Genomic DNA, 13,255 nt, shown 5'->3' with positions numbered 1-13,255 from the left:
TTCAGCTTCTGTAGTCTTTAACGGAGGGGCATAGCCTTTTATTGCAGCTGCTGAAGCAGAATATGAATGAGTGGCTTACACAGGCGGACATGCCTCTTCCAGTGTTTTGCAGCCCCTACAGCGCAATGTTAATAAGTAGCTTGCAGAGCCTCTGAGGGAGGGCCTTGGCCTCTTCCAATGAATTGAAGCCCCTGCAGCTGAGTGTTACTAAACAGCCTCTGACAGAGGTGCTCTGACATCCCACCAGTATGTGGGCATCTGGTGAAACATGGTATAATCACGACGATGCTTAAACAGCCCCTGACAGGTGCTCTGACCTCCACCAGTATGTGGGCATCTGGTGAAACGGGGTATAATCACGACGATGCTTAAACAGCCCCTGACAGAGGTGCTCCGACATCCCACCAGTATGTGGGCATCTGGTGAAACGGGGTATAATCACGACGATGCTTAAACAGCCTCTGACAGAGGTGCTCTGACCTCCACCAGTATGTGGGCATCTGGTGAAACGGGGTATAATCACGACGATGCTTAAACAGCCTCTGACAGAGGTGGTCTGACCTCCACCAGTATGTGGGCATCTGGTGAAACGGGGTATAATCACGACGATGCTTAAACAGCCCCTGACAGAGGTGCTCCGACATCCCACCAGTATGTGGGCATCTGGTGAAATGGGGTATAATCACGACGATGCTTAAACAGCCTCTGACAGAGGTGCTCCGACATCCCACCAGTATGTGGGCATCTGGTGAAACGGGGTATAATCACGACGATGCTTAAACAGCCCCTGACAGAGATGCTCTGACATCCCACCAGTATGTGGGCATCTGGTGAAACGGGGTATAATCACGACGATGCTTAAACAGCCCCTGACAGAGGTGGTCTGACCTCCACCAGTATGTGGGCATCTGGTGAAACGGGGTATAATCACGACGATGCTTGGATGGAGTTATCCTGCGCCTCTACAGTGATTGTACTGCAGCCTCTACAGGAGACACACAGCCCATGCCTGTATTTTGCAGCATCTGCAGCAGAGTGCTGGCAGGCACAGCCGCATCTATAACCTGTGGCCACTTCCACTGTATTGCAGCCACTCAGCAGAGTGTTGGCAGCTCTCACAGCCCTAGTTGGAGAGCTCTGGATTCTACCAGAACTATATGCACCACTTGAAGCCGAGTGTATATACACACCAACTTACCCCACGCCTGTAGAAGGATCTGGCCAGTACTGACAGGCCTGGCAGGAGAGTTTTAGGTCTACAATTTGAGCCGGTGCCCAGGTGTGGACCTGGACTGTACTATTGCAGAGATGCCTGCATAAGCCTAGTGTTAATACATCGGGTTCCAGCTGTGGTAACCTGTACCATGTCACAAGTGTGCCCTCAGTGGAGTGTGCACAAATATAATCGTGCCCTAGGCACAGCGTGAGCACCTCAACTTGTGCAGCCTCTTGGGAGGATAGTCCTGACCACTACTTGGCAGCCCCTGTGTGAGAACCACGGCTGCTGCTAGAGGGATTACGGTTATATCGGTGCAGGACACCCCCTTCACCCATACGGCAGGCTTGGTATCCTATGCATCAGTGTATAGATAGGTGAGTAGCCATCCTGTAGCAGAGAAGGAGTGCAAGAACATCCCCAGCTGCTGAGGGAAATACCTGCCTCGTACCATTGTATGGCACCAGCTGTAACAGTGTGATGCAATGGATTCCACTGCCCAAGGTGAGGTGTAAATATCCTGTACCCATATCCCTACACACACTCAAGGCACTGCACAACTTAGGTACAATCCACCTGAGAAGTCTCATTTTCCGCCAAGTACCCAGCCATCTTCGCTCCACCTGGATCCTACTCTCACACATCCCTCAAATACACAAAAACACCTCCGGTGGATGGGCGTTCTCTTACTTACCTAAAGCAAAGAACATCTCCTGTTCCACATCAGAGCCTCCTCCTGTCTTCTTGAATTCTGCAAGAAGTTGAAGACCTGGCTTTTCAATAACCAGTCTACCGTATGCAGGGTTAGGCAGTCCCACCTGATCAGCACCAGGCTATCCTCCTGAGTGAAAGTGCACTTTACAGAGACACTTGATATAACCTAACACTCGGTGCGTCACAGCTGCTCACTGAGCTTGCACTGCTGCTCATCAGTGCAATAGCATGAAGAACCTGGATAAAATGGCTCCCTTTAACTACCTGTCTCAAGGTTTTTGAAGAATGTGCATTGTCTTCTTTCTCCTACACCCCAGTTTAGCTTACATGGACCAGTACACCAATCACAGAGTGCAGCTCATGTGAAGCACCATTCCTGAGTTTGGTCAGCACCCCATTTGTTCCACTGTAGCTGCAAACCAAGGTGCAAACTAAAGAACGCTTGTGGTCTTTAAACAATGATCCAAGGTAGAAACTAAATGAACATGGTGCTTGTAGTGAAGGTACAGAGCAGTGGGATGAGCATGGGTCCTTTGGTGGGAGTGCAGAGCAATGGGATGAGCATGGGTCCTTTGGTGGGTTCTTCAACTGGGGTGCAGTGGAGTGGCACAAGCATGTAGAGGCTGTGCAACAAAATGAGTGCAGGTTCTACAGTGGAGGGTGCGGATCAGTGGGATGAGCGTGGGTTCTACAGAGGAGTGTGCGGATCATTGGGAAGAGTGTGGGTTCCACAGAGGAGAGTGCGGATCAGTGGGACGAGCGTGGGTTCTACAGTGGAGGGTGCGGATCAGTGGGACGAGCGTGGGTTCTACAGTGGAGGGTGCAGATCAGTGGGATGAGCGTGGGTTCTACAGAGGCGTGTGCAGATCAGTGGGAAGAGCGTGGGTTCTACAGAGGAGAGTGCGGATCAATGGGACGAGCGTCGGTTCTACAGTGGAGGGTACGGATCAATGGGTTGAGCGTGGGTTCTATGTTGAAGGGTGCGGATCAGTGAGAGGAGCGTGGGTTCTACAGTAGAGGGTGCAGATCAGTGGGACAAGTGTGGGTTCTACAGTGGAGGGTGCGGATCAGTGGGACAAGCGTGGGTTCTACAGAGGAGTGTGCTGATCATTGGGACGAGCGTGGGTTCTACAGTGGAGGGTGCAGATCAGTGGGATGAGCGTGTGTTCTACAGAGGAGGGTGTGGATCAGTGGGTTGAGCATGGGTTCTATGTTGAAGGGTGGGGATCAGTGAGACAAGCATTGGTTCTACAGTGGAGGGTGCGGATCAGTGGGATGAGCGTGGGTTCTACAGAGGAGTGTGCAGATCATTGGGAAGAGCGTGGGTTCTACAGAGGAGAGTGCAGATCAGTGGGACGAGCGTGGGTTCTACAGTGGAGGATACGGATCAATGGGCTGAGGGTGGATTCTATGTTGAAGGGTGCGGATCAGTGAGACGAGCATGGGTTCTACAGTAGAGGGTGCAGATCAGTGGGACAAGTGTAGGCTCTACACTGGAGGGTGCGGATCAGTGGGACGAGCGTGGGTTCCACAATAGAGGGTGCAGATCAGTGGGATAAGCGTGGGTTTTACAGAAGAGGGTGTGGATCAGTGAGTGAGCATGGGTTCTACGTTGAAGGGTGGGGATCAGTGAGACAAGCATTGGTTCTACAGTGGAGGGTGCGGATCAGTGGGACAAGCGTGGGTTCTACAGTGGAAGCTGCGGATCAGTGGGACGAGCGTGGGTTCTACAGTGGGGGGTGTATCAGTCAGACGATCATTGGTTCTACAGTAGAGGGTGGGGATCAGTGGGTTGAGCGTGGGTTCTAAGTTGAAGGGTGCGGATCAGTGAGACAAGCATCGGTTCTACTGTAGATAGTGCTGATCAGTGGGACGAGCGTGGGTTCTACAGTGGTGGGTGCAGATCAGCGGGTTGGGCGTGGGTTCTATAGTGGAGGGTGTGGATCAGTGGGATGAGCATCGGTTCTACAGTAGCAGTGCAGATCAGTGGGATGAGGGTGGGTTCTACAGAGGAGAGTGCAGATCAGTGGTACGAGCTTGGGTTCTACAGTGGAGGGTGCAGATCAGTGGGTTGAGCGTGGGTTCTACGTTGAAGGGTGTGGATCAGTGAGACGAGCATTGGTTCTACAGTAGAGGGTGCAGATCAGTGGGTTGTGCGTGGGTTCTACGTTGAAGGGTGTGGATCAGTGAGAAGTATCGGTTCTGCAGTAGAGGTGCGGATCAGTGGGACGAGCGTGGGTTCTACAGTAGAGGGTTCAGATCAGTGGGACGAGCGTGGGTTCTACAGTGGAGAGTTTGGATCAGTGGGACGAGCATGGGTGCTACATAGGGGGTGCAGATCAGTGGGACTAGCGTGGGATCTACAGTTGAGGGTGCCGATCAGTGGGATGATCATGGGTTCCACAGTGGAGGGTGTGGATCCGTGGGACGACCGTGGGTGCTACAGTAAAGGGTGCAGACCAGTGGGACGATCTGTGGTTCTACAGTAGAGGGTGCTGATCAATGGGATGAGCCTGGGTTCTACAGTGGAGAGTGCTGGTCAGTGAGATGCGTGTCAGTTCTACTGTAGAGCGTGCTGATTAGTGGGACAAGCGCAGGTTCTATAGTGGAAAGTGTGGATCAGTGAGACAAGCGTCGTTTTTTTGGTGGGTGCGGATCAGTGGGACGAGCGTGGGTTCTACCTTGGAGGGTGCAGATCAGTGGGACTAGCGTGGGTTCTACAGTGGTGGGTGCGGATCAGTGGGTTGAGTGTGGGTTCTATAGTGGAGGGTGTGGGCCAGTGGGATGAGCATCGGTTCTACAGTAGCAGGGCAGATCAGTGGGACGAGGGTGGGTTCTACAGAGGAGAGTGCAGATCAGTGGGACGAGCTTGGGTTCTACAGTGGAGGGTGCAGATCAGTGGGTTGAGCGTAGGTTCTACATTGAAGGATCAGTGAGACAAGCATCGGTTCTGCAGTAGAGGTGCGGATCAGTGGGATGAGCGTGGGTTCTACAGTGGAGAGTTTGGATCAGTGGGATGAGCGTGGGTGCTACATAGGGGGTGCAGATCAGTGGGACTAGCGTGGGATCTACAGTAGAGGGTGCTGATCAGTGGGATAAGCATGGGTTCCACAGTGGAGGGTGTGGATCCGTGGGACGAGCGTGGGTGCTACAGTAAAGGGTGCAGACCAGTGGGACGATCGGTGGTTCTACAGTAGAGGGTGCTGATCAATGGGATGAGCGTGGGTTCTACAGTGGAGAGTGCTGGTCAGTGAGACGCGTGTCAGTTCTACTGTAGAGCGCGCTGATTAGTGGCGCAAGCGCGGGTTCTATAGTGGAAGGTGTGGATAAGTGAGACGAGCGTCGTTTTTTTGGTGGGTGTGGATCAGTGGGACGAGCGTGGGTTCTACCTTGGAGGGTGCGGATCAGTGGGGTGAGCGTGCATTCTACAGTGGAGGGTGAGGATCAGTGGGTTGAGTGGGGGGTGCAAAGCAGTGGAAAGCTCCAGATTTGTGAGATGCTCTTTCCTTCCCCAGGTTATGTTCACAGGTGTGATCGATGAGACTGGGGAACAGGTGGTCCAGCGACTTGGAGGGGAGCTGGCAGACTCGGTGTACGAGTGCACTCATCTGGTGACTGACCGCATTCGCCGCACTGTGAAGTTTCTCTGCGCTGTTGCTAGAGGCATCCCCATTGTCACTTTGGAGTGGCTGGAGAAGGTACCAATACCGCTGATATCTATTAGATAGGTGACTGTAAATAAATGAAGGGTGCATTACAGATCTGGGTGTAGGGATGGAGTTTTAATCTCGTGCATTTGCTCTTTAGTTTGATACTGTGCCCTCTGTTTTTCTCCTTAGTCTGGGAAGAACAAGTGCTTCCTGTCCCCTTCCAGCTTCCTGGTCAAAGACCGTGAGCAGGAGCTGAACTTCAGCTTCCGCCTGAGCGAGGCGCTCCAGAAGGCACAAAGGCAGCGACTGTTTGAGGTGAGACCTCGCCCAGTGCAAGTGGAGGGTGGTTCCCGCATAGATACCAGACTACAGTCACGCTTTCCTGCCGCTTTGCAGTGCATGCATCAAAAGCAGAATCCACAAAATGCTTGACATTTTCCATGTTTTCTTTTAAGATCCAGAGTATTAAATGCCCATCTGACCTCAGTTTTCAGTCTCCTCAGCATGTTGTACCTGGAGCACAAATGAGGCACACTTTGTGAATGGTGCACATTGGCATCCACAATGGCCTCGGAACTAAAAGGTCAGAATGTGCATAAACCTTTCTAATGGTGTGGAAAGAGCACCCTTTCCTGAAAAGCAGTTTGTCACCTGGGTGCGGGCCCTGCTGCCCTAAACTAACTGCAAGCAAAGCAGTTACCTCTCTCTCTAGCATTGCATTTTTTTTGTCCTCATACTGGACAAGAGAGAAAGTGCTGTCTCAGCCACTTTAAGAACTGAATCTTCCCTGCCTTCATCAGCCTGTTCCTATTTGAAGATGAAACTGACCAACGACGATGCAACAAGGCCTAGATACAGAGCTACGGTACTGGTCCATGGAGAGGCGAGTGGCAAGCTTATGAAGCCTGAGACAATGTTTTTGAGTCAGAACAGGATTACAAGTCTTGAGATCTTTGATGGTCAGAAATGGCAAAATAGAATAGCAAGCTCAAACCAAATTCGGAAATTTAAGCTAGTAAAAGAGAAGAAAGTGTAAAGCAAAAAGGTCACGCAGGGAAACCTTATCCATTAGGGGACTTGCCCTGACTCTGAGGGCCTTATTATGTCATTGGCCGTCCGAGGACCGCCAGTGCCATGGTGACAGTCAGATTGCCGCACTCCAGCCGGTCCGACTGCCACATTACGACCCTGGCAGTCTGACCGCCATCCCTGCCGGGAACTTGGTTCCTGACGGGCTGACGGCAGTCTGACTCGTACTCAGCCGTGGCGGTGTGGATTTCAGCACCGCTGTGGTGAGCACGAGTCCCCTTTCTGCCAGCCATTCCATGGTGGTTCAACTGCCATGGAAAGGCTGTGCTGGGGGCTACTTTGGGGCCCCTGCACTGCCCACAAACATGTTGTGGACAATGCAGGGGCTCCACTGCCCAGCACCTTCGGAATGCGCACTGCCTGCTTCACAGACAGTGCGCATTCCAAGGGTGCTGTAGTGCTACTGTGTTGGCCTCAGCTCCAATACCAAGACCACTACGGTAGCATTGTTCCCTCCGGGCTGACGCGAGTTTGGCAGTCGGCTCGTCTGACTGCCAAACTCGTAATGAGGCCCTAAGTCTTTGAAGGAGTGCTTAGCAAAGATAGGGCCTGATTGGCAATTGGCGGTCCTGCTGATGTCTGATACGGTGACCTGAGCAGTGGTTGCTTTCACTCCGGTGCCAGGTAAGGCCCTATTGGCTTTCAGGTTGTAGATTACGGTGCCCGAGATAACCCATCTTTCTGATGGATACAACTACCTGTGGATTCCTCACCTGATGAATACTCCCATGGCGCCAGCATTTGACGGAAATCTTCTTACTAGTCTCTGCACGTCGACGAGGACGTCACTCTAGCCCACGCGACGCCGTCTGACGTCATACAGGCAATAAGAAGTCCTCGCCGACGTGCCGATGACAGTTCCCTTTTTTCCGTGCATTCGAAACGGTTATCTTCGAGGGAGTTACTGTTACCTTCGTGGTTACAGTGTATTGTCTGCTGCGTAGTCTTCTCTGCGGTAACAATGTCTCAGAGGAAGTCGGGTTTCAAGCCCTGTCGAGAGTGTGGGGGCAAGATGTCAGTTACAGATCCTCACTCCGACTGTCTATGGTGTTTGAGCTCCGACCACGACGTCTCGACTTGCGATTCATGTCAACACATGAATCCGAAGGCCCTCAAAGAGCGCGAGGCCAAGTTATTCATGGCAAAGTCAAAGAAGAAGGAGAAACATCATAAGAAGTCTTCTTCGCCAAGGTCTCACCGGCGTCATCGAGACTCCTGGCGCCGTAGAGACTCACGACGTCACTCCAGCAAGGAGTCTCGTTCGAGGTCACCTTCGGCTCGGCGTCGGAGGACTTGGGAGGTCAGCCCCACGGTCACGCCGCATCCATCGACGCCGTTGCCCTCTCCGGCGTCACCGACTTCACCTGGTCAGGCGTCAGTGATTGAGGTGGTGCAGCCTCTTGTGTTTTCTCCGGCGTCGCAGACGTCGAGGCCGGCGTCGGGGTCGCCCTCGATCCAGGCACCCCAGTATCCGGCTTTTCCCACTCCTGGAGCCGATAGTACCGCGTTTCTTAATGCGATGTATACCATCTTTCAGCAGATGGCTCCAGGAGCTGCTCCGGCTGGTCCTTCGGGGCCCTTGGCCTTTTCGTTGGGTGATCCTGCGCCTCTTCGGCCGGCACCCTTTATGCCCTTTCTCCCTTTTGGGAATGTGGGCTCGGCGCCGGTGCCGGCGTCGGTGGCCGCTCCGGTGGCTTCGGATGTTTCGGCCCCGGAGGTTGCCCCTCCGTCGAAGTCAGGATTTTGCCCTGTGACTCCGGTTGGTCCATCGGCTCCAAGACCTCGTCCTCCGGCTCCTGTCTCGGCGCCGAAGCTGCCTGTGGCGCCGGACGCGGCGTCAGATGCTTCTGGAGATCGGCGCCGTTCTTCGACGTCGGCGGAGGCCATGTCGACTCCGCGTATCGAGGAGAGACTTCATTCGAGGAGGCGTGCTCTCCGTCTTTTAGAAGAGCAAGAGTACCAGCGAGTCCTAGAGGAGGGAGAGATTGAGGACTCTGGAGACGGACTGCATGGTCTGGATACAGCCAGTGGGCTGGACACTTCCCCTGAGTGGGACCTTTCATCTCCAGGGGAATATACGGAGGAGGCTGCTTCCTTTCATGCTGTGGTGAGGAAGGCAGCGAGCTTTTTGGACCTGCCTTTGCCGGTGGCAGAGGCAAAGCAGAATTTGCTGACAGAGGTATTGCATCCGGCCTCTGCTGCAGCTGAGCCTCTCTTGCCATTTAATGAGGCTTTGCTGGATCCGGTGTTGGAGGTGTGGAAGAAGCCGGTGTCTTCCTCGGCCGTTCATAGGGCTGTGGCCAGGAGGTATCGAGCTGCACCATCTGACCCTGGCTTTCTCTCTAGACACCCTACGCCGGAGAGCTTGGTGGTGCAAGCCTCCTGTTCCTCAAAGTCAGCGCCTGGTTCCTTCCCGACGGTGCCTGGAGACAGAGACTCCAAGAAACTGGATGCGCAGTCCAAGAAAATATTTTCGTCATGCAGTTTGGCGTTGAAGGCCACCAACGCCACGTGCATTCTGGGGAGGTACATCCATGCGCTGATGGATGATATTTCGTCTTCATTCACGGAGCTTCCCCAGGGTCTTTTGGATGTGGTCTCGGACGCCCAGGCTGCCGCGACCCAGATTATCCAGTCTGGGCTGGACACGACCGACTCGGTGGCCAGGGCGATGGGCACGGCTGTGGTGGCAAGAAGACAGGCCTGGCTCCGAAACTCAGGGTTCTCTGCGGATGTGCAGTCGACCCTGCTGGACCTCCCGTTTGATGGGGACAGACTGTTTGGAGCCAAGGCAGATTCAGCCTTGGAACGATTTAAGGAGAGCAGAGCCACAGCCAAATCGTTAGGACTGCAAGCTCCTTCTTCCTCTGCCTCTTCTAGAATTTTCAGGAGGTTTCGGGGATTTGGGCGTGGCTCTTATTCCTCTTCCTTTCGGGGGAGGTTCCAGCAACCCGCCTCTTCCCTCCCCTATAGGTCATTTAGAGGGAGGGGGAGGGGTGGGGTCCGTACCAGAGGAGCCTCTCAACAGCACTCTGCCTCTTCCTCGTCCTCTGGAGGGGTGCAGCAGGGGAAGCAGCCTTAGGCTTCCACCGTTTCCCACTCACTCCTCTCCTGTAGGGGGAAGATTACAGCGTTTTCTCCACAAGTGGAAGTCTATCACAACGGACACTTGGGTTCTCGGCATTGTGGGAAAAGGCTACGCCCTTCCCTTTCGGGAGTTCCCGCCCCTCATCCCGCCCCGCCCATCTTATTGTTCAGAAGAACACCTCCTGTTGCTAGAACAGGAGGTTCAAGTCCTCCTTTCAAAGGGCGCGGTAGAGTTGGTCCCAGAGCAGGAAAAGGGTCGAGGTTGTTACTCAAGATACTTCCTGATTCCCAAAAAGGATGGTCAGTTGAGACCAATCCTGGATCTGAGGATCTTGAATTGGTTCCTCAAACAGGAAAAGTTCAAGATGCTGACCCTAGCACAGGTGCTTTTGGCGTTGAACAAGGAAGATTGGATGGTGTCTGTCGACTTGCAGGATGCTTACTTTCATATCCCGATACTCAAGTCGCACAGGAAGTATCTCCGGTTTGTGGTAGGTTCGCAGCACTATCAGTTTGCGGTCCTCCCGTTTGGTCTTACTTCAGCACCTCGAGTCTTCACAAAGGTGATGTCAGTGGTTGCGGCGGAGCTCAGAAGGAGGGGGATAGCAGTATTCCCTTACTTGGACGACTGGTTGATCAAAGCCAAGTCCCCGGAGCTTGTGTCGCATCATCTGCAGTCAACAACCCAGTTGTTGTTCGACCTGGGCTTTTCGGTGAACGTGCCCAAATCTCACCTGGAGCCCTCTCAGCGCCTCCTGTTCATAGGGGCAGTACTGGATACAACATTGAGTCGAGCCTTTCCTCCGCCTCAGCGGATTCAAGATATTCAGGAATTGGTTCCAATGTTTCGAAATGGAGCGGTAGTTCCAGTCCTCAAGGTCCTTCGTCTGCTCGGTCTGTTCGCCTCCTGCATTCTGTTGGTCACGCATGCTCGCTGGCACATGAGGGCTCTTCAGTGGTGCCTCCGAAGGCAGTGGTCTCAACACAAGGGAGATTTAGAAGGTACTGTCAAGATCTCCAGAGATGCTGCTGTGGAATTGAAGTGGTGGATTGCGGGCAACAATCTTTCACAGGGGAAGCCGTTCGCGCAGTCGCCACCAGTGGCCACGGTAATAACGGATGCCTCCACCCTAGGATGGGGAGCTCATCTGGGGGATCTGGAGATCAAAGGGCTTTGGTCTCCAGAGGAACAGGTGTTTCATATCAATCTGTTGGAGTTACGGGCTGTACGTTTGGCTCTCAAGGCCTTCCTCCCATCCCTTCGTGGTCAGTCGGTACAGGTCCTGACGGACAATACTACCACGATGTGGTACATAAACAAACAGGGAGGAGTAGGGTCGTACCTTCTCTGCAGAGAAGCTCTTCGGCTATGGTCCTGGGCAAAGGACCATCAGATTTGCTTGGTGGCAAATCATCTGGCCGGGGTCTTGAATGTACGTGCGGACAGTCTCAGTCGCCAATTCTCGGCAGACCACGAGTGGCGTCTCCATCCAGATCAAGTCTGTTTAATCTTCCAGATGTGGGGGTTTCCTCGGATAGATCTGTTTGCCACTCGGGAGAACGCGCATTGCCCGTTATTCTGCAGCCTCCAGTATCCGATGCAGGGAGCGTTGGGGGACGCGTTTCAGATAACCTGGTGCGACCAGTTGCTTTACGCGTTTCCCCCCATACCCTTGATTCCTCGAGTGTTGAGGAAAATTCGCCAAGACCGGGCCCAAGTCATCTTAATAGCTCCGGATTGGCCAAGGAGGGTATGGTACTCCGACCTTCTCCAACTCTCACTGTGCCCTCCGCTCCGTCTCCCTCTCAGGGCAGACCTCCTCTCGCAGTCGCAGGGGCAGGTTTTACACCCCAACCTCCAGAGTCTGCACCTACATGCTTGGAGATTGAACGGGGCAACCTGAGTTCCTTCTCTCTCCCGCCTGATGTAGTGGATGTTATCTTAGCGGCCAGGCGACACTCCACTAAATCTATCTACGCTAATAGGTGGTCTAAATTTGTTATGTGATGTGGAGAGAGACAGATTGATCCCTTACATGCTCATCTGTCACATGTTTTGTCTTTTGCACTGTCTCTAGCGCAGAAAGGTTGTGCAGTAGCTACCATTAAGGGTTATTTGTTGGCCTTGTCAGCCTTCATTTGTCTTCCAGACCAACCATCGTTATTTAAATCCCCTATTGTTCTCAGATTCTTGAAAGGTCTTCTGAATCAATATCCTCCAAAACCATTCGTTATGCCTCAATGGGATTTGTCCTTGGTCCTGACTTTCCTTATGGGGTCCCCTTTTGAGCCTATGCATTCTTGCCCCTTAAGGTATTTGGTTATTAAAACAGTATTCCTGGTAGCTATAACATCTGCAAGGAGAGTGAGTGAGTTGCAGGCCTTATCGGTTAAACCCCCTTATATAACGTTTTATGGGGATAAGGTGGTGTTGAGGACCAAGGCTGCTTTCCTTCCGAAGGTTGTTTCACCCTTCCATTTGGCTCAGACAATCACTTTGTCCACGTTTTATCCTCCGCCTCATCCTTCAAAGGAGGAAGAAAGACTACATCGCCTGGACCCAAAAAGGGCGTTGAGCTTCTATATCGACAGAATGAAGGATATCAGGCTGGAGGATCAGCTGTTTGTCGGATACGTGGGCAAGAGGAGAGGAAAGGCAGTCCACAAGAGAACACTCTCCAGGTGGGTTGTTCTTTGCATTAAAATCTGTTACTCTTTGGCAAAGAAGGATCCGCCTGAGGGCATTAGAGCTCACTCCACCAGAGCTAAGTCGGCCTCTTCGGCCTTGGCCAGGGGTGTTCCTGTGGTTGACATCTGCAAGGCCGCAACTTGGTCGTCCCTTCACACTTTTGTGAAACATTACTGTTTGGACTCTGAGGTCAGAAGGGACGGTCATTTTGCACGGTCAGTGCTGCAGGATTTCTTGGTTTGACCATTTAGGCACCCACCGCCGGGCGTGGTACTGCTTTGGGACTCTATTCATCAGGTGAGGAATCCACAGGTAGTTGTATCCATCAGAAGAACGAGTTACTTACCTTCGGTAACGACTTTTCTGGTGGATACATTAGCTACCTGTGGATTCCTCACGGTCCCACCCGCCTCCCCGTTGCCTTTTTGGTCTCTCCAAGCAATCCTTGAGTGTGCTCCTTTTGGTCTTCAAAGTTGCAATACATTTTGCATGTATGATATTTGTATATATGTGTATATTTATATATAAATCTATATATATATATTGGGTATATACATGATTCGTATGTATAAATATATTTATTTGTTTAAAAAAAAAAAAAAAAAAGGTTATATTAAATCTACAGCTATTTTATTGCAATGTTGTGTGATTTACAATATTAAGAGATGTTGCTTTGCTCTTTCATTGCATTGGGTTATTATTATTATTCTCATGCACGTAAAAAATGTTGGTACTGTCATCGGCACGTCGGCGAGGACTTCTTATTGCCTGTATGACGTCAGACGGCGTCGCGTGGGCTAGAGTGACGTC

General features: G+C 52.5%; 1 protein-coding gene across 3 annotated transcripts in view; it reads left to right on the top strand.

The window, feature by feature from the left end:
• MDC1 (mediator of DNA damage checkpoint 1) overlaps positions 1-13,255 on the top strand; it is a 133,462-nt gene that overhangs the window by 106,178 nt on the left and 14,029 nt on the right. For all 3 annotated transcript variants that reach the window (XM_069241835.1, XM_069241833.1, XM_069241834.1), the window contains 2 exons: positions 5,446-5,628; positions 5,770-5,895. In XM_069241835.1, coding sequence (XP_069097936.1) covers positions 5,446-5,628; positions 5,770-5,895 — 309 coding nt within the window. The remainder of the gene's footprint in view (positions 1-5,445; positions 5,629-5,769; positions 5,896-13,255) is intronic.

The sequence above is a fragment of the Pleurodeles waltl genome, chromosome 6 (genome assembly GCF_031143425.1).
Source record: "Pleurodeles waltl isolate 20211129_DDA chromosome 6, aPleWal1.hap1.20221129, whole genome shotgun sequence".
In the NCBI taxonomy this organism is placed as follows: Eukaryota; Metazoa; Chordata; class Amphibia; order Caudata; family Salamandridae; genus Pleurodeles; species Pleurodeles waltl.
Note: the sequence above shows the minus strand (reverse complement) of the source record. Positions and strands in the feature narration are given on the sequence as shown.